Source organism: Coenobita brevimanus, chromosome 40 (assembly GCF_032717465.1).
Source record: "Coenobita brevimanus isolate Jiangsu-jjx chromosome 40, ASM3271746v2, whole genome shotgun sequence".
In the NCBI taxonomy this organism is placed as follows: domain Eukaryota; kingdom Metazoa; phylum Arthropoda; class Malacostraca; order Decapoda; family Coenobitidae; genus Coenobita; species Coenobita brevimanus.
The window spans coordinates 6,567,647-6,594,954 of NC_136993.1; the positions used below are offsets into that span (position 1 = coordinate 6,567,647).

Genomic DNA, 27,308 nt, shown 5'->3' on the forward strand with positions numbered 1-27,308 from the left:
TATCACGTGGTGATGGGGACCATATCATACATCCCTTGTTTCTTTTTTTCTTTCTTTTTTACATATGCTTAACAGTAGTCAACATGGATATCATTCCGTTACGTCTTCACTAATTCTCTTAAAACAGACTGACTGTCGAAATTCCTTACCCTCAGTTACACGTATGTGACTTCGCCTGAGAGAACCTTTGGTACCAAGCGGCCTGATGGATCCTGGTCAGGCATGATGGGCATGCTGATGAATGAGGTGGGCAGCGTTCTCTCTCTCCCTCTCTCTCTCTCTCTGGCAATGTATTTCCATTTTTCCTACCAAATAAATGTTATGTATTACCATCTCTATAGACAGAGAGATAGATATAGAAAGATAGGTAAATTGTAAAAAAACTCTGTATATTTTTTATCTACTTGTTTACAGAAAAATCGACAGAGGAAGACATGAAGCAAAGGTTTTTACATACCAGTGTTTCTTCCATTTGATTAGCCATGTATTCCTCAACTTTTTTAATGCAATAAAATTAGTTTTCATCATATCCTGGTTACGGAGCACAGATCTACCCGCACATACCTGTATCTGTAATATCCGGCAATAATAACGTTATTAATATATTGCTCTCTCTCTCTCTCTCTCTCTCTCTCTCTCTCTCTCTCTCTCTCTCTCTCTCTCACACACACACACACACACACACACACAACAATAATGTTTTTCTGTTGTTCTGCCGTTCTCAAGGAAGCAGATTTCGGTGCCGTACCGTTCATCCTCTCCCCTGTGAGAGCAGAGGCAGCAGGCTACACGTGGACGCTGTGGACGGACAGTATGAGGATTGTAAGTGGACTGGGGCTGCCTGAGGTGGATCCATGGGGCTTCCTCTTCCCCCTTACGTCCCTGGTGTGGATATTCATACTGGCTACATTGCTGGCTATGATGATGCTCATGATACTCCTCCACCTGGTTCTGGCACACTCGCATAATAGGAACACTAACTCCAGCGTCTACAGTTTGGTGCACATACTGCTGCAACAGCGTAAGAATAATTTTTGTACTCTTGAACTGTCTATTATAAGTCGTCTCTTCTTGGCTGACCACCATGTTCTGCCTGTAATTGCAGTTTCAAAGAATTGCCATACTGAAGAGGTGACACAAGTTTGTTCATTTATCAATTTTTATTTATCTATTTTTTTCTATGTACTTTATGTATTTATTTCTTAAATATTCGTGAACTGCCAGAAATCTTCCCACCATTAAGTCTGGTGATACTTTGTTGAGCCTAATGCCTTTTTTGGGGGAAGGGGGGAAATGAGGGTTAGGGGAGTAGAAATAGTCTCAGCAGTCAAGTAGTTGCTATTTTCTCAGTTTCGAAAAATATTTGGAGTCGAGGTGAATAATTTAAAGACTGTTGGCACATGCAAGTTTCTAATGTTTGATTGTCATTTTTTAATATTTGGTATTCATTAGATATTATTAATGCAAGAAAGATGGAACCAAAGGCAAGAAGGCCAAGAAAAAAAATAACAGTCTAATTCATGATCCTTTAATTTTAAGGTGATTGGACACATTTTGTTTAAAAGACTGGAGATCACATGGAGTTGGAAATACAGACAGAGGAAGAAAGTTCCAGAGTTCACCTGTAGAATACATGAAGAACTGGGAATAAGGGTTAGTTCATTAGAGAGTTGGATAAAAAAGGGATGAGAGTTTGCCGACAGATGGGTGCAGTGCGCTTCCCGTAGTCATGGAGAGAGACTAGCAGACAGTTTAGAGAGGCAGTGACCATTGAAGTGGCGACAGAAAAAAGTTGTAACTGAGTAGCGAAGAGACTGAGGTAGAAGGTAGCCAGTAAGAGAAGGAGAGTCAGTGGGCCAAAAAGCCTTTGACACCGCCTTGTGGAGAAGAGCTGTATGTGGGAAACCTCCCACAACATGAGAGTTGTACTTGACAGAGAAATAAATAAAACACCTCTATGAAACCAATAACTATGCGGGGGTAAAGAAGGCATGGAGTCAGCTTAGTACACCTAATTTCTTGGAAGCAGATTTTATGAGAGGTATTATAATCTTAAGATAAATCCTGAGAAGGAAACCCAAAGTATATTCATATATGATGAAGGTTTGAAATGGATATTGTAAAAAACTTGAGAATACTCCAGAAGATTATTTTATGGGTCGAAAGATGTAAGAACTAAGTTACTGATGCATTACAGGTAAGATTAATTTTACCCCGATTAGAAATATCATTCAAGTCCGACATTAGCTGTTCCTTAGTCTCATCTCGTTTTTGCTGAAGGAATACCTGAACTGGACACTGCAAAAAGCAATTGGAAAGGTGAAGGATGGAGTTATCAGTGTATGAGTGGAATGGGTTGGATTTACATAATAGAGGGTCACTCATGAATTGAAAGGAAAAGGGTTTGTGGGACGACAAAACCCTGGGAAAACCACAATTGATAGCTCAAGGAGAAGAAGCTTCGCTGTCTACAACAGCAGGTATAGAACGAAAAGAAGGGAAGCTAGAGATGAAAGCACAAATAGAACGATAGGAAGAGTAAGGGAGCAGTTTGGAAATTTAAGATTTAGGCCAGACTCCGTCGAAAGCTTCTGAGACAGCAAGTATAATAGCAAAGCTTTCGCTAGTCTCGAAAGGAGGATGACAAGGAGTCTGAATGGAAGGTGAGACGATTGCCAGTGGACCATCTTTGGCAGAACCCCTACTAGCAATCGGAAAAAAAAGATTGTGATAGGAAAGTGATGTACATTTTTTTTTTTAAGGAATGGATTCAAAATTTTAAAAGTACAGCATGTTAAATCATTTGGGCAATATATAAAGGGGACTGGCAATGGTAATCCTTCTTTGGGACAGGGTGAAAAATGGTAAACTTCCAGCATGAAGTAGAGTTACACGCCGGCTGGCAAAGGTGAAATAGTTTACTTAGGCATCATGTAAGCACTGAAGCGCAGTTCTTGAAAACAGCAGGAGGGACCCCATCAGACCCGTATGCCTTGCTAGTATTGAGAAAAGTGAGGACAAAAATTTCTTCATCATATGAAGAAAATCTGTCAGCCACAAGTAAGTCAGAGGGGAGAGAGGAGATGGAGGAACAGCACCAGATTCGTCTAAGGTATATATATATATATATTTTTTATGTGAGGAAGAAGGAACCAAAGGCCGAAAGAGCCCGCAATAATTGTTCCCTCCAAAAGAAAAACAAAATACAAGAGAGAGCCAAATTCAAGATCCGAACATTTCGAGATGCCTGGACACACTGCCTTTGAAAGACTGGAGATCATAGGAAGCAGGAAATACAGACAGAGGGAGACAGTTCCAGAGTTGACCTGTTGCAAAAATGAAGGACTGGGAGTAACGGTTAACTCTTGCATTTGAGAGTTGAACAGAAAATGGATGAGAGTTTGCTGCTAGACGGGTGCTACGTGCCCGTCGTAGAGGTGGAGGGATGCAAGCAGACAGTTCAGAGGAGCAATGACCATTGAAGTAACGATATCTTTCCAAGATAAGTCCCGAGTGAATGAAACCCCAAGCATATTCAATGATGATGCAAGATTAAGCTGAATGTTATTAAACATCAGTGGGTACGACTGTGGAAGATTTTGTTGGGTTGATAGGTGTAAGAACTGAGTCTTTGATGAATTAAAGACAACGAGATTGTTTTTACCCCAGTCGGAGATAGGAGCCAAGTCAGGCATTAGGTGCGCCATAGCCTCGTCCCTTGTTTGTTGAAGTAACTGCTGAGATGGGCGTTGCGGAAACCGAATGGAAAGGTGAAGGGTGGAGTCATCAGCGTATAAGTGGATAGGGTTAGATGTACAGCTTAGAAGGTCATTGATGAATAAAAGGAAGAAAGTTGGTGATAGGACAGAGCCCTGAGGAACACCACTGTTGATAGATCCAGAAGAAGAACAATGGCCGTCTACAACAGCGGCTATAGAACGACCAGAAAGGAAGCAAGAGATCAAGGCACAGATAGAATGATAGAAACCGTAAGAGGGCAGTTTGGAAATTAAAGATTTATCCCAGACTCGATCGAAAGCCTTTGAGATGTCAAGTGCAATAGCAAAGCTTTCGCCAGCTACTACATATATACATTACCCCAAGGAACATTGTTTTATTGAAGAATTGTGAGTCATTATATATATATATATATATATATATATATATATATATATATATTCTTGATAAATATAACTTGAAGTTGATAAAATGTCCGTTTACGCGCTATTGCGATCATCTTTAAGCCAAGAGCAGTTTGGATCTGCCAGCAAGATGCAAAGCTATTCTACAGTATTTTTGTATTCACACTTCGTAATGTAAATGTCCTCAAAACTCGTAGGCTTATACATTATTCATGTCATTCAAACTTCCCAAACCAGTTTCCTAAATGTCAGTAAACCTATACTCAAATGATGTTGGAATACTTCTAAATGCATCAGTTGCTAGCCTTGGTAAAATTGCTACAAGATTACACTTGACAAAAGATTTTAAAAATAAAAAAAAATGAATAACATTAGTCCCATATTTATACCACCTACCACCTCCTCCATTCAAAGCTGAAGAAACTAATATACTGTATAAACAGACTCTTGTTTTTTTTTTCTTCTTCAGTCATCTGCATTTACTATACAACTGCAGTGAATTTGATGACACACACACACACACACACCACATCTCCTAGTTCATGTTCAGTACTATATCCTAGAGTCAATACTTTGACAAAACCAGGTAAAAAGTTAGATATCGCCTTTGTTGTGGACAGCTCACAGGTTTTTGGCCGAATCTCGCACAAAGTTTAAATTATTAAACTATCTTTCTGTGGTTTCCTTTCTTCCACTCTTGAATTAATCTCAGGTTTCCTTCTGATCATTCTGTTGCTAAAGGAGTGGATCGGGGCACTCCTCAAGGAAATATTCATTTACCAACATGTTCTTGATAATTCAGTTATGGTCATTATGCACTGTATATTACAATCCATTTGAATGATAATGATTCGTACTTTCTTTATTCCACATGCTTTTCGCAGTGTTCATCTAAACAGCCACTAAGAATATAAGAGTTTGTGATTATTCTACATCAAACTACTGATTGCTAACTTTATTTGTTACGAGCCAAAATTCGTCTTGCTTATTTTAGTGGCTCAGTATTTCTTTTCCATTTTTTTAAAATTTATTTTAGTCGCAGTCATTGTTCATAAGACAACTCTATTTCTGCAACAATAGACGATTCTATCAAAATCTCGTAGTGACTCATTTAGTGTAATACTTTATGGAGAAAAACATTACTTCTCTTCCACATAGTCTCTCACATGGGGCCTGTGCTACTCCGACTACAAAATTATGATCCCTCTGGTTTTCAGCTGTCCATAATACCTATATGTATCCCATACCTTATTTCATGTATAAGGCCAAATAAACATAACTCATCCAGGTCTTCTCTATCTCTGAAACCATGTTTAGTTTCACACTGCCATATTGCATCATTTATGTTTGTTGCTGAAGATCAAGTGCTCATCTATTAAAACTTCACTCAGCCACTACTGCGGTGACCGGTGATGGCTGGTGGTGGTGGGAGCGTGTGGTGGTCGGTGTGTGGATGTTGATGACGCTGGTGCTGACGAGGAGCTACGCCGGCAACCTCATGTCCCTCCTGGCCGTCAGACACATCCCTCAGCCATACCAAACTCTCAGAGATGTTCTTGACCACCCTTCTGTCTCTATGATCTGGCAAAAGAATTCTGCTAATGAACAGTTTCTTAAAGTATGTTTGAGTGTTGATCTTTTTGTAAAGTCCTTGGCATAGCAGTTATTCTTGAGAGACTTAATTTTTGTTTATTCTGTTGCACCTAATCATTATCATGACTAGGCATTGAATATGTAGTGATATCCAAGTTACCATGAATGGTGTCGGTCATTTTTTCCGCTTTCTGTATACACATATACATTGAAACTATATTATAATTCTATTTCGCCCTTCTTTCTGAAAGACAAGGCTGTTCCACCAGTCGAACTGGATGGAACTCTTGAGATGAATGGAAACCTGGTGATAGTGAGAGCTGGTGCTTACATTGCAATGATCCTCTGGACTTAACTCACGACATCTTCCAATGATATCGTTTGCCAGTGTTTCAATAAAAAGTACTCATGGAGTGCAAAACCCGAGTTGTACATGTGGTCTAAAGGCCCATTAACACTACCAATGGCCATATGGGGAGTTGAAATATAATAGTACTAGCAGGGGTAACCGGCGTTGCCCTGGTGAAGCGATATGATCGTGCATACCGGTATTGCTTGAGACCCGAGACTTTCTTTTCTTCACAGACCCTCTGCTAATTGAGAACACTGACTGTAGGTCTTTTTCTGTGACCTTTAGTTTCACTCTATCCATTTCAGAGCAAAAGGTGGCTGTTGCATATATGTCTAAAATAATCTAAAATGCTCTCATGTTCCTAAGCTTGAATTTTCTGAATTTTCTGCACTAGGGCTATGGATATCAAGTCACTCTTTCACAATCTGTCTCTAGTTTTCACGTGTCTCACAATCATTGACTGTAGAAAATTTTTCAAATGTCATATTTCCAAGGTGGATAAAATTCCTCTCACCTCTCCTTTCTCTGAAATCTAAGTATTAGTTTTCAGTGTTCACCAACACCTTTGGCTGTCTTCTTTATTCACTGATCCACCTGCTGAGCAAACCTACATCTTATCAATCCTTAATAAAATAGCTCAACTTGCACAGCACCCTACCCATATTCCTGACGAAATTTGAGAAAATTTCACCTTATTAGAGTAATTCTACTTTCATACACGTAATGCTTCTGCTTAACTCATCCAATCTCTTCTTCCCCTTGAGCTCCTGTCAAAATTTGATATCTGTTACCTGCCCTACTGTTCCAGTAATGCATGTAATACTTCCAAGAAGTGGTATTTTTTTCATCTGGTACTGATGATTGGTAGGTGCTCATGCAGTAATTCTTTGACTTTCATGGAATTATTATTATTCCTTGACTTACAGGCATCTGAGTGTGGATAATGAAGGTTATTCTGTCTGACACGGAGACATACATTCCTTTATGGTACCCTTTAACGAATTAAAAAAGGAAGAGGGGGTTACCATGCTTATTCAGATGTTGTCCACAAGGAGCAGGTGACTTTATGCAACCACCCTAACTTATCTCTGGTTCACATACTCTTTTGAATTGCTGCTTCAGGTCATGATCAGTCTGTTTTTTGTACTTCAAAAAATTGCACTATAAAATCCAGCTTTATTAAACTCTCAGATTTGCAGTTTGTCAATAGTTCCTTCAATATCGAGTATTTCTTCCCATTTCCACCTCTTCTTTTTTCCGTGACGGCTCTGTAGCAATTTCTAAAAAAAAAAAAAAAGAAAAAAAAAAAAAACTATTTCTTGAAACTTTGTCATTTAATATGTATGATTCTGGTGCTATTCCTGCACCTCCTCACCCTTGTGGTTTTCTTATGTCTGCAACTAAAAGTCATTGAGAAGGTACACTGTCATCAGCTCAGTACTGTTGAGGTGTATGGCATTAATGGGGTCCCTCTTCTTATTCTCAAGAGCTGAGCTTCCATGCTGACACCCTGCCTAGGCAAGCTTTTTCATCTTTGTCAATTTTTGCAGCTTTCTTTCATATTGGAAGTCGACTATCATTCAGCCGGTTTTGTAAGATGCTTGATTGCTCCTAACCCTCTAAGCATCGCTTGAATACTTTAATGTCTTACATTACAAGAACCTTTACAATAATCCTCACCAAGCATCCTTCATAACCATCTCTCTGATCGCCGGTATGGGTTGCATTGCGGTTACTTCATTGGTGATCTTTTTACATTCCAGTATGAATCTTGGTCATCTTCTTCTGGTCTCAGAAACGTTTGTTATTACGCTATACATCATAAAGGCATCCTTAATTTCCATACTGCCCTGTCATGGTTTCTGTTGCACCTTATATACGTTTATATCGAGTTGTCTTCTGATTCGTTCTGCCGTTGAAGTTTTAGATGGCCACTGTTCTTCTAAAGCTAATAATAGTGGTCTTCCTCAAGATCACATCCTTCCTTCTACACTATTCCTTCTTCTCATCAACCAACTGTTGTGCTGCACATCTAGCCCAATCCACCTACACGCTGGTAACTCACATAGTCAATTTTTCACTACTCTTCTCACACCCACTACAGCAAACACGAGTTTAGACTTTATCTAACCTACCTTCTAATTTCTACTATATTTTCTCTCTTCTATGAGCAGGAGGAATATTCTTTCTTTTATTGTATCATTAATCTAATTCCTAAATCTCTGAACTTCATATAATCTTTCACATGACTAGGCCTATCCACTTATCTTTAACGACACACAATTCTGTCCGTCACACTACGTAAATAAACTTGGTATACTGAACGGGTGCTGGATCTTGGAAGGATCACACTACTTCTCTAGCAAAAACAGCTTCACAGATTTTGCATATGCTGAACCGGCAACACGTATTCTTTAACACCACTCAAGTGCTGATTTTGTACAAAGACCTTAATCGCCCTTGCATGTAGTACGGCTGTCACATTAGAGAAGGCTTAATATATAGACCTCCACAACTCCTAAACAAAGTCGAGACAAAGGCTGTATCGTTTCTTTTTACCATCTGCCTAAAAATGTAGAGGGTAACGGTATGTAGGAGGTCTACTGGGCGTTGAGAGCAGACTGCCTATGCCCAGAATTGGACACAAATTAAAAAAAAACATTTTCTGCAGTCTCTCTTTCCTCGCCAGTGTTGCATCTTTCCCTCTCACACACACACACACACACACACACACACACACACACACACACACACACACACACACACACACACACAGTCTCTCTCTCTCTCTCTCTCTCTCTCTCTCTCTCTCTCTCCAATTGTGGTCACTTTTCTTTTGAAATAATTTTCTCTCTCTCTCTCTCTCTCTCTTTCTCTCTCTCTCTCTCTCTCTCTCTCTCTCTCTCTCTCTCCAATTGTGGTCACTTTTCTTTTGAAATAATTTTCTCTCTCTCTCTCTCTCTCTCTCTCTCTCTCTCTCTCTCCAATTGTGGTCACTTTTCTTTTGAAATAATTTTTTTTTTCTCTCTCTCTCTCTCTCCTATTGTGGTCACTCTTCTTTTGAAACCATTTCTCTCTCTCTCTCTCTCTCTCTCTCTCTCTCTATCTATATATCTATCTATCTCTCTTTCTCTCTCTACTCTCTCTCTCTCTCTCTCTCTCTCTCTCTTCTGTCGTGGTCACTTTTCTTTTGAAACCATTTCTATCAGCATTATGCCGGGAGCGCAGCACTCGTTTTGTTATATATTCTGATTTGCTTGTGCAGTTTTCTAATGCATGAAAATAAACTACGAAGCACACATAGAGCGCATACGTCTGCAAATGCCATTGTAGGATCTGGATCCGGATCCACCTCAAAATTTATTCAATCTTTTCTTGACCTGTGGCCCACCCTTTTACAAAGGTTCATTGAAATTCACTGAGAACTTTTTGAGATGAAGTGCGGACAAACAAACCTAAAAAGTCCTGGATCCGGATGATGATCCGGATCTCCACCAAAAGTTAATGAATTGTTCCTTGGGCCATACCCTTCCCCTCCAAACTATTTCATCACAATCCGTTCATCTATCTATCAATCTATAGCCCGACGCCCTAATCCCGCAAAGGGTGGCCGCAGACAAAACGCCTCCAAGTCACTCTGTCACCCACCATTTGACTCCCCTCCCCCAACCACACCCCCCCTCCCTCATATACCTCTCAACTCCATCCCTCCACCTCATCCTCGGTCTACCCCTCCCTCTCCCTCCCTCCACCTCACCCACATACACCCTCTTAGTCAGTCTTTCACTCTCCATCCTCTCCACATGTCCAAACCACCTCAGTGTATTTCTCCTAATCTTTTCAACCACATCCACATCTACCCCACAACGTTCCTTCACTTCTTCATTCGTCAACCTGTCCCTCCATGTCACTCCACATGCTCCTCTCAAGTAACTCATTTCCACTGCTCTCACTCTTGACTTGTTCCCCTCTTGCAAGGTCCACGCCTCGCTTCCATACGTCAGGGTAGGGATCACAATACCATCATGCAGAGACTTCTTAACTTCCATACTCACTTCCCTATTTCTCATCACTGCTTTCAGCATGCCTACAACCTTCCTTCCCTGCTGTACCCTTTCACGCACTTCATCCCCCAAAGTTCCATCCTTACTCATCACACTACCCAAGTACTTGAATGCACTCACATTCTCCATATCCTCACCATCCAACCTCACTGCACACTCTGTGACTTCATTCCTCTCAAACACCATAACTTTACTTTTGTTTACATTAACTTTCAGCTTCCTCCTCCTACACACTGTCCCAAATTCATTCACCAAACCTTGCAACTCCCATTCATCTTCACTCAACAATACTGTATCATCAGCAAACAGCAACACCGGAAGCTTCCAAATCTCACCCTCATTCGTTAGGGCCACCCCCACATCCACTGCCCTACCTTGTACCTCCTTTACGACCCCATCCATATATATATTAAACAGCCATGGAGACATTACACACCCTGTTTCAGTCCCACATTGAGATCAAAGAACTCACTCAGCTCACCATCCACTCGCACCGTAGCCCTAGCTCCCTCGTACATACTCTTCACAGCACTCAACAATTTCCCCTCCACTCCATATATTCTTAATACCTTCCACATACCTTTCCTATCTATTCGGTCATAAGCTTCTCCAAGTCCATGAAGGCAGCGTACACTTTCCTTCCCTTCTCTAGATACTTCTCCACTAAACATCTTAGAACAAATATCTGATCTACACACCCTTTTCCCTTCCTAAATCCCCCTTGTTCTTCTCCAACTAGCTCCTCTGTCATATGCCTAACCCTATCAATGAGTATTCTACCATATATTTTACCAGTCACACTAAGAAGGCAAATACCCCTATGGTTACCACATACTTCTCTCTCCTTTTCCTTTGTACAGAGGAACAATTATACCTGATTTCCAGTCCTCTGGAACCCTTCCCTCTTCCCAAGCCAATCTACACAACTTCCATATCCACTCCACAACAATCTCACCCCCATACCTAAGCATTTCACCACATACTCCATCAATTCCTGGGGCCTTTCCCAGCTTAATCTTCTTCATCGCTTCCACTACTTCCGACCTACTGATCTCTTCCTCCCTCCTCTCATCTCTTCTTCTCCCAGCCATTCCCCAACCACTTATACTCACACTGCTCTCACTCTCTACATTCAACAAATCCTCAAAGTGCTCCTTCCATCTCCTCAATTTCTCTCTTCTCTACCAACAATCTATTATTCCTATCTTTCACTCCCCTACTATTTCCCCTTTCACACATCCTTACTTTCTTTACCTCCTTCCAAAACAATTTCTTACTCTCCTCCATTTCACACTCAGATTCCTCCCAAACTCTTCATCCACTTTCTTCTTACTCTCCTTCACCAGTCTCTTAACCTCCCTTCTCCTGCTCACATATACCTCTCTCTTCTCTCTCTCATCTTCTCCCTACCTCTACTCGCCAACCATTCACCATATGCCTTATTCTTTTGTTCCACAGCTCGTTTCACCTCATCATTCCACCATGCTGTCCCTTGCACACCCTTGCATCTCCTCCTCACTCCACAAACCACCTCACACGCTGCGCTTATCTCTTCCGTGAATATCTTACATACGTCTTCCACCCTTCCATCTGCTCTAGCTCATACCTTCCCAATCTTTCTTCCACTATGCTCTTATACTCTGTCCTCTTCTCACTATCTTGCAATTTCTCCACTCTTCTCACAGGAGCTGTTTCCTCTCCTGTCTTCCCCCTTCTGCCTCCTCAACCACTTTCTTTGCAGCTCTACCTTGGCCATCACTAAGTGATGGTCCGAGACTCCATTCCCTCCACACCCTTGCATCCAACACTTGTCTTCTCATTCGCTCATCCACACACACGTAGTCTATCATTGCCTTTCGTTCAACAAGTTCACCATCCATCCTCCTCATTACTCTCCATGTATACCGGTGGATCATCTTATGACGAAAGTAGGTGTTGGCTATTGCCAACCCCTTACCAGCACAGATGTCCACCAAAGCACTACCATTCCCATCTACTTCTGCTGGCACACCCCACTGACCAACCACTCCATCCACTCGTACATTCCTGACTTTGCCATTCATGTCTCCAATCAACAGCACTCTCTCGCTCCTCTCAAACTTGTCCATACATGCTTCTACTCTCGCCCAAAACTCATCTTTCACTCTTGCCACTCGATCCTCTGTTGGAGCATACACACATACAATCGCCCATGCTTGTATACCTACTTTCATCCTCACCCATACAATCCTTGCACCCACTGTTCCATACTCTCTTATATTCTCCTTCCACTTCTTGCTTATCATCAGACATACTCCCTCTCTTGCCCTCTCATTCTCACTGACTCCCGCACATATACCTACACCGTATTCCCATTCTCTCATCCTTTCACCTTTCCATTTAGTTTCAGTCAATCCACATATATCCACTTTTGCATCCTCAAGCACCTGGACAATCTCTCTCTCTTTCACTTCATCATTCACTCCTCTCACATTCCACGTTCCTACTCTCAGAATGTCCTTTGTCCATTCCTTAGTCGTCAACGTATGGTCCGTCCGGGTCCGAGGCGCTTTATTTGCTTTTTTAGTTAGTTCTTTTTACGGGGTGGGGCACTAACCCACCACCAACCCTTTTAGTCGCCTCGTACGACAAGCAGGGATACTGGGGGAGTATTCTTGAAACCCCTACCCCCAGGGGTAATATCTCACACACACAGTATATATATATATATATATATATATATCATCATCATCATCAGCCGTTGAGGTCCACTGCATTACCGGCCTATCCCTACCGAAGCATGGACGATACAGCCAATGTATCTCTACCTAGTGGCTTAGGCTGTCTGCTAGAGACTGTATGTAGGGTGAGAAGTGCTTGTGAGTGTGATTTTAGTGTTGTAGTGGCTTTGGATGTGTGTATAGTCTGTGAACCAAGTGTAATCGGACCGCCCTAAGCCGACTGGGTGCAAGCATACTAGTATGCGAAGCTGGTTCAACCACAGCACCCCTTGTGTACGCCAAAGTAGCAAGTGGCTTGGTGAACGCTTCCCAAAGTTTTTACAACTATTGCGGGAGGCGAACCTGCGCTCACCAGCGTGTGAAACGCACTCTCTATCGCAGTACCAAAAAACAAACAAACGCCGGTAAAAACATACCCTTCTTGGCGGAGGTAACCAGTTTCTCAGTCCTCCATATATGGAGCTGGTCAACTGTGGATTTGCCTTCACCGATTTGCCTTTCCATCTGGCATAATTTTCAGTCTTGAAAATCTAATGAGCCCAGGCATCTGATCCATCCATCCATCCATCATGCAATCCTACATTGCCCCATGAGGAGCGTAGGAGCCCGGGGCTAGGCATGTGGTCCCCGACATTTAAGATGAGAGTGACCAGACTCACTCATCCCTGAGTGGCAATACATGATCAATCAATCCCAACCATCCCCTGGGATATAAACCTTCACCTGCTCAATCCGATGGGAACGCAATAATTACCCACTAAACCACCAGGCGCCAAAATTTGGTTATATGGTTACCACTCAGAGTAGTAAATGGTTTCCTGGTGTATAGGAAACCATTTGGCATGTCACTCAGTGTAGAGTCACTCACAGGCAGAAGGAAGAGGAAAGAATGAAGGAAAGAAAGGCGGAGGAGGGAGTGTAAACTTACCCGTAGGCAGAAGGAAAAGGAAAGAATGAAGGAAAGAAAGACAGAAGTGGATGGAAGGGAAGAAAGATGGTGGAGAGGAAAGGGCAGGCACCCGACAGCAGCACAACATCGAGTGAGTGGATGGTGAGCCATATATATATATATATATATATATATATATATATATATATATATATATATATATATATATATATATATATATATCATCACCATCTTCCGGACCACCTTTCCCACCCTTGGGCAGGGAGAGGAGTAGCAACATCCAGACAGTCTAAGTCTGCCCAGTCCTACGGGCCACGCTTCGATTTACACATCTTTCAAGCCCACGGAATCCTGGCACTATCTGATACGCCAAAAACATCCACCACATTCTATAGCATCTCATAAACGTACCCGATAGAGTCAGACTGGACTCTGTCATGTTAAAATTGCCAAATCACTGATTATGCACTTCTCACAACATTCATCCAGTTAGCTCGATCTCTTGTCAGTCCCCTAGCCTCACCGACTTCCACACCTCTCTTCCTCACACACTCATCTACCATATCCTTCTACCTTCTTGGCCTATCTCACCTCCTTCCCTCCTTAAATTCGCTCAAGTATACCTTTTTCATCATTCTATTGCTATCCATTGTCTCCACATGACCATACCATCTCAGCACACTCTTTTCGATTCTTGTGTCCGCAAGCTTCCTCAGTCCACAACTCTCACGAATCACACTGTTTCGTATCCTATCCACTTTCTGCACTCCACATACATTCCTCAGCAGTCCCATCTCCACTGCTCTTACTCCTGATTTTTCATTTTCATGCCAAACCATAGTCACACATCCATACGTTAAGTTGCCACTAGCACTCCTTCGTGCAAACCTCGTGCAGTGGCAACACTCAAGCCTCTGTTTCTTATCAGGGCCTTCACAGCACCAGCTATTTTCCTTCCTTGTGTAGCTCTACTTTCCACTTTCCGCATTTTAATCTTTTCTATCACTGTACTCAGGTATTTAAACTCTCTCACCAATTCCAGTCTCCCTCCATTCAGTATCACAGTGGGAGTCACCTTCTCTCTCTCTATTACCATCACTTTACTTTTTTCTGCATTTACTCGCAGACATTAGCAAAACTCTTCACTAGTCTACCAAGTTCTTGTGCTGTATTTGCAAGTAATATTCCATCATCAGCATGCAACAAATTTGAGATATTCCGTCCGTCACCATTCATTACCAACGCCATCCCTCTAGTGTTTTTATTTCTCTCATTACCCCATCCATATATATATATATATATATATATATATATATATATATATATATATATATATATATATATATATATATATATTGAACTACCATGGGGACATTACACAACCTTGTCTCACGCCCACACCGATCGTGAACCGTTCACTTAGATGCCCATTTACCCTTACACCTACTTCACTGCCATTAAAAAAATTCTTGACAGCACCTAGCACCGTACCATCTACACCGTACATGTGCAGAATCTTCCACAATTCTTCTCTGTCTACTTTGTTGTAATTTTTTTCCAGATCCATAAATGCCATAAACCTCTTATGGTCTTTCTCACAAGCCATGTGCACTATCTGTCTCACAGAAAGTAATTGATTAACACATCCTCTCTTACTTTATAACATTTCTTCTATATATCTTCCCTTCTACACTCAATAAACTTATGCCACGATAATTCTTGCACTCACTTCACTCACCTTTATTTTTGTACATGGGTACAATCACAGCCTTTTTCCACTCTGCTGGCACAGTTTCACTCATCCGTGCCTTTTCACATATCTCCAACAAGCCCTTCATTCCGCTCTCTCCACTATACACTTCATCAACACCAGCTGCTCTCCCATTTTTCTGCCGCGTCACAGCTTTCTTCACCTGTACGAGTGTCACGTTTTCTGGCAATGCATTCCTTCTCTGCACCTCCCCCCAAACCAATTATGTTTACAGCTACTCTGCTCTCTTCATTCCCATTCATCAGACTCTCAAAATTTTCTTTCCATTTGGTCCTTACTTCATCCCCATGGGTTAATAATCTAGCCCTTACATCCTTCACACTTTCACATTTCTTTCCACTTTCACTTCTACATTTCCGCACGTCTTTCCAGAATAACTTCTTATTTTCAGGGTAATTTGCATACATTTTTTCTTTCTAGATCATCATTTACTTCCTCCTTTTTCCTCTTCACTAGTCTCTTAACATGCGTCTTGCTCTCAATATTTTCAGTTCTTATTCCAATTGAACCCCTGCCCTGTAACCATTCTAGCCACTTCTTCCTCTTTTCCCGCACTGTTCCCTTAACCTCTTCGTCCCATCATGACGTACCTTTCTTCTTTGTTGTTACTCTTGCCACACCACACACCGCCTTAGCAGTCCTAACTAAGCAGTCCCTATACGTATTCCACAGGCTGTCCAGATCCATGTCATTCCATTTCACTGATTCTAACTCCTCCCCTACTTTGGTCCTGTATTCATCTGTCATATCTTAGATCCTCAGCTTCTCGACTTTCAGTCTTTCTCCCTGACTGCTCCTCTTACTCCTGTTCCACCTCACTCCTCTCAGCTTGATCTTGCATACTACAATCATATGATCTGACTGACCTCCACATCGTCCTCTCACGGGCCTCGCATCAGCAACGATTCCCAGCATCGACCAGGCTCCTTTCAATACGGCCCCTGTTCCCTCTGTACCATGTATATTTATTTGCATTTTTATATTTGAAATAAGAGCTACAAATGCACTGCCTCTTTCACTGACACATATCTTTCACTCACTTCCCATTATCATTTTCTACTAGTACTCCATTACAAACCATTATGTCAACCTCAGGACCAGTGTCTATTCTCCCGTTCGTATTGCCCATTATGATCACTTTATAGTTCCTGGGCATTTCTCCCACTGCTTCATCCAGCTCATCCCAAAACCTGTTTTTCTCTCTCTCACTCCTGTCATCACACGATGCATACGCTACAATCACAGCTACATACACTATATTCAACCTGAACTTGACATATATACATCTTGAGATGACAAATTTTTTAATCACTCATTCCACTATGCCACACCTCATTCATCAACAAAGTAACTCCTTCCTTGCATCTTCTTCGCCCATTCATGCCCGATCTTACACATTTCACACCCTCCCACTCCTCCACTTCACACCATTTCAGCTATGTTTCAACACAAGGCCATGACGGCATATCTCGTACTCTTCAACTAATTCACCACTTCCACCCTCTTGCTCTCCTTATTCACACCTCTCACATTCCACATGGCCATACGAATCTGCCCATGTTGTTGGGGCCTTGGACAGGACTGGTCCCTCCGAGGCTCTCCGAAACACACACACACACACACACACACACACGCACACGCACACACAGTATATATATATATATATATATATATATATATATATATATATATATATATATATATATATATATATATATATATATACTGCGATGACCCATTTTTCCGTGTTACTGCCCATGTCTAGAAAATCAACGGTGCCTTGGCTTTTGCTATATATATATATATATATATATATATATATATATATATATATATATATATACATTTTGTTCTATTGTTTCTACGTATTTTTGCAGTCAACTCCTCCAGCCCGAAGATTTGTTTTGATTATACAATACTCTGAACATCACCAAATGTCTGTTTTCAACATACGTGAAGCTTAGAAGTGGTAAAAGTTGCTATACTATTATTTTATGAACACTTTCACAATAAGACATCTCCCTTAAGTTGAATGAACTCATTTGACGGACTTCAGAATTATGAGAAAACAGATATCATCGGAAGGAATAAGTTAACACTCAGGCACTTGTGGCTTACAGTCAGTTGAAGAATATCGTGTGGTGTTAGGTTACACACGATTCTAGAAGTGGTATGACCATGAAATGTTCAAAGGTTTTGCTTTTAAAACTCAGACTCCCGTAACTCACTCTCAGGTATGTAAAACTATACTTCTATCTATCTATATACCTAGGCTGCTTCCCCCAAGGAAAGGGAGGTATATACTTAGCTAGAACAAATTTTGTGAGATGACGCGACCACTAGGCGGCTAACCTAATGCCACACACTTATATTTAGAACAAATGACATTACTTCAAGCTCTTCCTTGTTAATTCATACATTACATTCATGTAAACTTATGTCACTGGAATTCCTCCTTAGTCTGTTACAGCTGGGATCTTCAACGAGGTGGCGAGGCTTGAGATGGATGATCGGCTGGAGTTCCACACGCAGGGCCAGTTCCCCAACAGCCTCCACACACTGGTGAAGGCCGGCACTCATGTCCTTGTTGACGTGGATGTTAATGTTAGAAATCTCATGGCTGGGGAATTTACAAAGACAGGTGCAGTATAGTATATCTCATGCATCTACTACAAGGGGTTACAATTAAGAAAAAATGGAGTAATTAATACACAGTTTTCCTAGAGAGTTCTCATTTTAAAATTACCATTTATTATACACGCAAGCTCATTCGGTTCATTTGTGCATTTTTAATCCAAGCCTCTGAAACAAACTGGAAAAATTCTACAGACTACCCACTGACCCACGTTTCAGAGCTGTTAAAATCATCAGCAACTCCCCGAATTTTTTATGTGCACAAAGACAACTCTCTCTCTCTCTCTCTCTCTCTCTCTCTCTCCACTGTGGTCACTAGCGATGAGACGAGGGGGCACATTTACTTTACACCACTCCTCATTCGAAGAATTACAAGACTGCGAGATCAACACAGATCGTAATAGTTGCTTTCTGAGACAGCCACGGCGTAATCTCCATGGAATTTTTATGGGCAGGAGAAACAACAGTGACACCGACACTGGTACTCTATGGAGGCTCATGGTAACCGTCAGAAAGAAACGACCACAGAACGATATACACTCCATACAGCTGCATTATTATAATTCCCGTCCACAGAGTTCATATGCAACAAATCAAGTAATTGCACAAATGGGCTGTTCAGTCACTGCTCATCCATCTTACAAACCGAGCCTAAACACTGTTAGACTCTTGTCTTTTCAGACCAGTGAAGTGCAGTCTACTGGGAATAAGATTCAATGACCTGGTGGAGGTTAAAAACAACTCTGAAACTCTGTGGGTGGTAAACTTTTTCTTACTGGATTTAAGGCATGGATTAAACGATGGTACAATTTACAGAATATATCACTGACTACGTTGGAAGATAACTGTGTATTGGTTGTTTACATACGGTATATATTTTTTTTATTATTAGTACCATTAAATCAACATTCATTAGTTCCTGATACCATATTATATTAACACATTTTCGTAGTTTCTTTTTGTAGCTACCATGCGACTTTACTTAAAATACAAGAGACCTTGATGGTTATATGACTACTCAAGGCTGTCTGCAGCACGCCTTACCCAGCTGGAAAATTATATCACACAGCATACAATAATCCCAGGATAGCAGGAGTAATATGGTAAAAAAAAAAAAAAAGTCTGTTTTGTAGGGCTATGTAACCTAGTATCAAGTTCTGTTGTCAAAGTCATTTTTTGCCCATTAATTTTGTTCTGTTCGTATTCATAATGTTATATATTTACAGTTTATTAGATGATATTATGAAGGGTTTTATTGATAAAACCTTTCATATGATGTTATATGATTCTTTACACGTAACACATCACATGTTTATGAAACAATATATGAATAAAGGATATCAACCACCAATCATAATCTTGCAGCTTGAAGTTGATATTTATCCCTATCAAAAAAAGCGTTTATTATATGATGTATTATTATTGTTTAAGAAAGATCACACAAGTATCTCAAGATAATGTTTTGGTTTGGCGGAATGTGATAATATATTTTTAAGCTTTTAATCCAATCCATTTGTGCAATGTCACGGAATTATTAATAAAGTATCTCAGAACAGATGCATATAATATGCTAATTTTAGAAATTAGAAAATAAGCCCCAGCGGTGGACTGACAAGCTTTTTTATCACAGAGTAGTACAAATACTACTTCATGTACTGAAACCCAAGTTGTGTCTGAGTAATCTGGACACTAGCGTCCAAGTTTCAAACACATGACAGTAAACCTCCATATCCACCATTTTGCCTCATGGCCCGGACCATTCTAAGTCAATGAATGATTGATAGCCTGCTAGGTATAACCCAAAGAACTATTGGATTGTCTGTCAAAGATTGCACTTAGCTGCGTATTTAAAATGACACCTGGTTTAACGACATTTCATGTGCCAGCCTTTGCTATCGCCCTGTCACTTAATGTCAAAGGCAAGCAGATACTGTGCCAGTTGGTGCAAACACAACCAATACAAGACTTCACATGGGTTCTTCTCAATCTAGACATCATAATTCTATTTGTTCTTGATTAGCTGCAGGAAGAGTTATCAATGACTATCACTCTCCTTCCAGGAAGAAATCCCGGTCCTGCAGGGAACCTATGATAGTTACAGAAGCTAAACTCCTCTCATACTTACACTTCCTTAATTGCCTAATAGTTTTGAATTATCTCCATCAAGGGCAGTGCAGCTTCTACTTGGCAAGGGAGAAACTGCTGCCTTTCTCTGTCTCCATCTTGAGCCAGAAGACCAACCCGTTAATACACGGTTTTAATAAAAGGTAAAGTTAATGTGTTACTAGTATAATCTTTCCAGACAAGTGTTTTGAAACATTATTCTCTACAGAGCCTAAAGATGTCTGTTATGTATTCTTTATTTAAAGACGATATTATTCGGCTTGGGAGTATTTTTTCCCGAGCAGCAAAAGTTATTAATGGCCTAGAGTCACTCTAGCCCGTAGGCTAAATAAAATAATCTGGGACCAACTAGGATACAAAAGACGCCCCAGACTGAAGGAGCTAAATATAACGAATTCTCGCTTTTTACCTGACGCACCATGCTATTATTGTTAATTCAATACTGATATTTATAGGAACTACGTTTTTCCTGAGTCTGAATCTCCGTTGACATGGGAATGACGTGAGCCTATTTTAAAACTGTTGTTATAGTTGTTGTTGTTGTTGGAGAATCTTTAAAACAAACCTTCACTACACTCATGCCATTAATCTTGCAGTGTCCATTTTCACAAAGTATTCTCCCATGAATCTTCATCATCCCAGAAAACAACTGCAAGTTTTCCTCCGCGTTACCCCCCCCCCCCAGTCTTTTTTCCTTATCCTATGACACTTTCATTCTTTGAGGACGCTTTGAAATATAGCTTCACTGCACACAACCCACAAATCCTACAACATCAACTTTCACAGGATATACTTTCATACCCAGCCCCATGGTCCACCAACACTGCAGCCACTTTCACCCATTCCTTTGTTCATCATGCTCCTTTTCATACCTTCACTTTGATTATATCATGGCACTACACAGGTTATAGGCTAGGCAAAGGCTTTCTTTTTCAGTCATCATTTTCATGTTTTAGTCGAAAAGATTGATAACTTATATAGTATTCAGAGCCTTAATACGGCCTCAGAGGTGCTGTGCTTACCTTGTACCTAATCCCTTCATTACTGGATGTCCTTCCACGGATTTAAAATACATACTCTGTTGACAGCATGACTAAGATAAACTTTACAAAGATGCATCACTAAGGCAGTGTATCACCTGGGCCGTATAAATGGTTTAAAGGCCGAATACATTTGAGTTTGCCATTTACCATTACCGTCAACCGAGTGTTTTATAAATTGGAAAATTTCATTCTTTCCTGACTGATTATTAGTGACCTATTATTCTCTCAGACAATTGGTCACCCAGTTGGATGACCTTTAAACTCTTTTCCAAATGTAGTTAAAATAAGATTTAAAAATGATTTAGTTAAGTTATTCGCAGACATTCATACACACGTCCCGATTTTATCTTGCCCTGCGACCTTACTCTTGATCGAGTGTTAAAAAAATTAAATCTGCTCATCCTTATACTACTTTCTATTTTTCCACAAAGTTCGGTCTGAAATGGATCAGAACTTTTCAAGTCGTCCTGGCCATGTGATCTTGACTTATTACTTTTCCCTGCGACCTTGATATCTGACTGACTGATTATTCTGTGAATGATGTCTGTTAATCACTGCCTTACCTGGAGCCCTTGCATTAAGATTGGTCAAACTTGGATCAGATCTGTATTAGCTGACCTTGCTATGAGACCATTTACTTTGACCTTTCCTGTGACCTTGACATTTGACAGATTTTGGTACTCAAATCCCTCTGTTCATGCCTTCCACACTACCTTCCACAATATTACTCAAAATTGAGTCAAAATTCCTTAATATAACCATTTACATATGTCCTTTAATATCAACCTATCTCTGCCACCTTTACCTCAGACTGAATGTTCTGAAGATCTGGTCACTTTGTTCTTGTCTTGTCGATAACTTCGTTCACGAAGTTTACTTTAACCGGACCCCTACGGTTCAAGCTGACCTTGCCATAACCTTGATATATATATATTTTTTTTTGTATTTTTTTCCGAAAGTAGCATTTACCCGTGAGAAGCTCTCATCACTTCCACCAGGTAAGGTGGAAAGTGGTTCAACTGGCTTATTTTCTTCACACACACACACACACACACACACACACACACACACACACACACACACACACACACACACACACACACACACCAAAGCATAAAACCCACCCTCACTTTGCGAACTCGGGTGTAATGATGATATTAAGACCAAACTTAGGGGTTGGGTTGGAGGATGGGGGAATTTAGTTTTGAAAACAATCAAGCTAAGGTCAGTGTCACAGGGCAGGTTCAGATTTCGACCAACCTGTAAATGTGTTTCACTTTACAAGGCTGCAACATTTTTTATTTAACTTTGATCATGCTTGGTGGAAGGATTCGGGATCAGCCCAGGTGATGTCCTAATGTTAAAAACAAAAAAATAAATCAAAGATCATTGTTGCATGGTACGATTCGGGATCAGCCCAGGTGATGTCCTAATGTTAAAAACAAAAAAATAAATCAAAGATCATTGTTGCATGGTAAGATTCGGGATCAGCCCAGGCGATGTACTAATGTTAAAAAAAAAAAAAAAATCAAAGATCATTGTTGCACTGAGCAGTTTATATTCGATTTCAAATAAACTTGGTGGAAAGGTGCATAGAAAAGCAAAGATAAAGTTATCTGATTTTTAGAGCAATTGGTCAGAGACAGGTTATTGGGCAAGGTCAAATTTTGACCCTATAATTGAGTTGGTTTATATTGGATTTTCGCCAAATTTGGTGTAAGGGTTGAGGGTGTCAGGGGAAAAAAAAAAATCGATTTTGAGCTAGGTTAAAGATGGAGATCACATGAGAAGTTCATCTCATAGTCTGATCCAATCTGGGCCATACTTGGTGGAAGAATTTAATATATGAGAAGAATAACGAAATTATATTTTAAGAACTACATTTCAAATACGAAGGTCAGACGAAAACTTGAATTCTCGATCTCAGATCATGTTTTAAGATATTGCTTTGCCTCCCTGTGTTCTTCTTCTTGACCATAGGATAGTCTACCATTCGTAATGAGCGAGTCGAACATACTGTATTATTGATGAACTCTTCAAGCAGTGCTACAGGTATATGCGGGGGGCTCTGCTGCCAGGTTATACAAACGGCCCTCGTTTCCACCCCGCTGTCTCTGCAAGGGAGAATACTCTCTATCTATGTGTCTGTTGCCATACGCCTTAATCCCGTAAACGGTGGCCACAAACAAATCGCCTCCATGTCACCCTGTCCCCCACCATTTCACTGCCCTGCTCCCAGCTCACACACCCCTCTTTCACATACCTCTCTCATCCCTCCATCTCATCCCTCTAAACTTCCATCTTTACTCATCACTACCCAAGTACTTAAACGCACTCACACCTTCCATTTCCTTCTCATACAGCCTCACTGTACATTCACTAGACATCACTTCTCTCCAAGACCATATCTTTACTCTTCCCTACATTCACCATTAGATTCCGTTTCTACACACTCTCCGAAACTCATCCACCAAGCCTTGCAGCTCCCCTTCGTCTTCACTTAACAACACAGTATCATCTGCAGACAACAGTACGGGGAGTTTCCAAACACTGACCTCTCTGAATAGGGCCACTCCAACATCATTGGCCGTAACTTGTATCTCTTTTATAACCCCATCCATATACAGATTGAACAACCATGGAGACATGTCACATCCCTGATTCAATCCAACCTTCATGTAGAAAAATTCACCCAGTTCCCTATCCACATGCACTGCAGCCTTAGCACCCTTATACATACTCTTCACGGCATTCAACAACTTCCCATCTACTCCATATATTCCTAATACTTTCCACAATCCTTGTCTATGCACCCTGTCATATGCTTTCTCTTAATCCATGAAGGCTGCATACAACTTCTTTTCCTTCTCTAGAAACTTATCCACTAAAGACCTAAGAATGAGTATCTGATCTACACTACCTCTTCCCTTCCTAAAACCTCCCTGTTCTTCTCCAACTAATTCCTCTGTTATTTCCCTAGCTCTGCCAGTAAGTTTCTACTACACTAAGAAGACAAAAACCCCTATGAATGCCACACACTTATTTTTCCCTTTTCCCTTGGTGCAAGGGAATAATCATACTTGACTTCCAATCATCCGGGACTCTACCTTCCTCCCATGCCAATCTGCACATCTTCCACATCCATTCTACCACTATCTCTCCTTGTTTCATACTATGCCTACACACTCCATCAATTCCTGGGGCTTTCCCCATTTTGACTTTCTTCATTGCATCCACAACTTCCATCCTACTGATTTCTTCCTCTTTTCTCACATCCCTCTGACTTTCAGCCATTCCCCAGCCACTTATACTAGCATTGCTTTCATTCTCTATGTTCAGCAATGCCTTAAAGTGTTCTCTCCAGCTGCTCACTTTTTCTACTTTCTCCACTAGTAATCTAACATTTTTATCATTCACTTCCCGACTAACTTCTTTGCCACCCTTTCTAATCTTCTTTACCTCTTTTCAGAACATTTTCTTACAGTCCCTCCACTTTACCCTCAAAGTCTTTCCAAATTCCTCATCCACTCTCTTTTTACTTTTCCTTACTAATATTTTCACCTCTCGGCTCCTCTCTACATATAACTCTCTCTTCCGTTCCTCAACTTCTTCCACGCCCTTGTTTCTCATCCAACCACTATATGCTTTCTTCTTTTGTGCCACAGCCTGTCTCATCTCTTCATCCCACCATGCTATTCCTTGCACCTCCTTTCGTCTTCTCTTCACCCCACACACCACCTCACATGCTGCACAGATTTCTGTTGTGAATATCTTACACACACTTTCCACGTCCCCTCATCTGCTCCATTCCATATTTACCCAATCACTCCTCCACTTCTTTCTTATATTCTACTTTTTTCTCATCCTCTTGTACCCTTTCCATCCTCCTTGCAAATACTACTTCCTACTGTCGTTCCCTTCTTCTGTTTCTTCATTTCACATGGACCTTGATTCACACCACTACCATGTGGTGGTCACAAAGTTCACATCCCCAACCTCTATAAGTAATATCAGAAAGGAGGCAGGTTTCCACTGTAGCTTCCCTGGGTCATGGCCAGATAAGCCTCAGGTAAGAAAACAACAACAACAACAATAACATGTTCAGCATAAAATTAGTGCTGGACAACCTTAATATATACTTATAATTAAAATAACGAAAAACACAGAGACATCTAGGTTCACATTATGCTTAACCACATATTTGAAACACCATTATTTGTGATTTTATAAAATATGTTATCGTTTTACCACTATGGTGGGGATAATGTAAAGACTTTTCTTAAATGTTTCTGAGGATTTGTTAAATGCAAAGTGACCTAAGTATCTGATAATCCATCATAAAATGTTTATTCCAAAGGGTTCTGGCGCTGACTGAAGCTGGACTGTTCAGATACTGGATGGAAAATGTGCCGAATTCAACGCAGTGTGTCAACCCACCAAAGAAAGTTCTTGTCAACACGTCGCTTTCACTTATGAACATATGGGTGAGATGTTAATTCACATAGGTTTGTACCTTATTATGATGAACAAAGCTACACTTGTGGCATAGCAGGACGTCAGATGATTAAATTCTTGCTGTTTCTAGCGATTATTTTCAACTTATGAGAAAATTCTACCAATCTGAGTAGTTTATTCTAAGGTAAATAAAAATCGTCTGGTAGTTGCAAGATTGTATAAACTGTATGACTATATCTTATGTTTCAGGGTTTATTTGTGATCGTTGCTGGTGGTTACGCTGTTGCTGGTGTGGTCTGGAGTGCGGAATTTCTCATCTCTTCTTGCATTATCACATCTCGTCACGCATAACAAGTAGATTCATGAACTAGCTATAACTGCAGATACAGTGTTTATAATGCCGAGGCATGTATGCCACTGTGAAAGTACATAATATACTCATATATTTTTATTACTTATTAGGCGTTCATCTCTTCAGCTAGAGGATGTCTGGCTGCGCCAAAGCAGCATATCACCAAGAAATTGATTGCAACAAAGTGAAAAAAATACGTCATTGTAAAGAACTTATTAAACTTTTTAGAGGTCATCTGCTAGCATATTACGGTTTGTGTGCTATAATCTTTATGAAATAAAGTACATTCGAACCGAGCACTGTGCAAGATGCACACCTGTTTCTTTGTAGTTCGTTCCTTACTTACTGTATGAGGATTTTAAGGAAATAAACTGTTACCCAGATATATATTATTCAAGTTCGAATTAGATAAAAAATAATAAAATGATAATACACAAAAATGATAAACAGTACTGCAAATCTTTACAACCATAAACTTTTCTAAATCCAGTATGGTAATATAGCACCAAGATGTATCAGTAAAGATGGCATGAATTTGTTTGATTCGAAATACAATAAAAACTCATACCATACGCAGTCGAAATCCATGTCACACCGAAATGAGAGTGAGCGAGAGTGAGTGTGAAACCTAGTATCAGGGAGTGAGCGTATTTGTCAGTGAAGAGGCTTAGTGTAAACGTGGGAAAGTGCAACTGAGTGTGGTGAGGTGAGTGTGAACCAAAGTTACACAGAGAGTAGTGTGAGAGAGAAGCGGTTGTGACTATAGACAGGCAGATGGATAGACAGACAGGCAGACAGACAGATAGACTATAAATATATACATACATAGAGATAAATGACCTTTTCAGACCGAATTGTTTCACACTGACACTAATTACGAGATAAACATCTAAATTAATAAACAACAGTATTCGTAAATACTGGACTGGATCAAGAGAAGTGGAAACAGTAGGAAACAAGTGCTCGTGGGCCCTTCAGGCCCCTCGCATTTGCTCCTGTGAAGGGCTCTCGCGCTGCTATAGTTTATTTTAGTTGTACCTATGGGCAAAAAATTCTACAGAGATCCTATGCCGGTCGCCTGGAGCGGCGTTTTTTGGTCAAAATATGATCGCTCATTAAATATAGTAAAAGTTTTTCAATCGTGATGG

General features: G+C 40.6%; 1 protein-coding gene across 1 annotated transcript in view; it reads left to right on the forward strand.

Annotated features, from left to right (window-relative positions):
• Window positions 1-26,159, forward strand: part of LOC145397218 (putative glutamate receptor) — a 46,620-nt gene extending 20,461 nt beyond the window's left edge. Inside the window, exons 5-11 of the mRNA XM_080270414.1 lie at window positions 156-246; window positions 727-1,021; window positions 5,534-5,760; window positions 18,013-18,198; window positions 20,359-20,453; window positions 25,711-25,837; window positions 26,058-26,159. Coding sequence (XP_080126540.1) covers window positions 156-246; window positions 727-1,021; window positions 5,534-5,760; window positions 18,013-18,198; window positions 20,359-20,453; window positions 25,711-25,837; window positions 26,058-26,159 — 1,123 coding nt within the window. The remainder of the gene's footprint in view (window positions 1-155; window positions 247-726; window positions 1,022-5,533; window positions 5,761-18,012; window positions 18,199-20,358; window positions 20,454-25,710; window positions 25,838-26,057) is intronic.
• The last annotated feature ends 1,149 nt before the right edge of the window (window positions 26,160-27,308 follow it).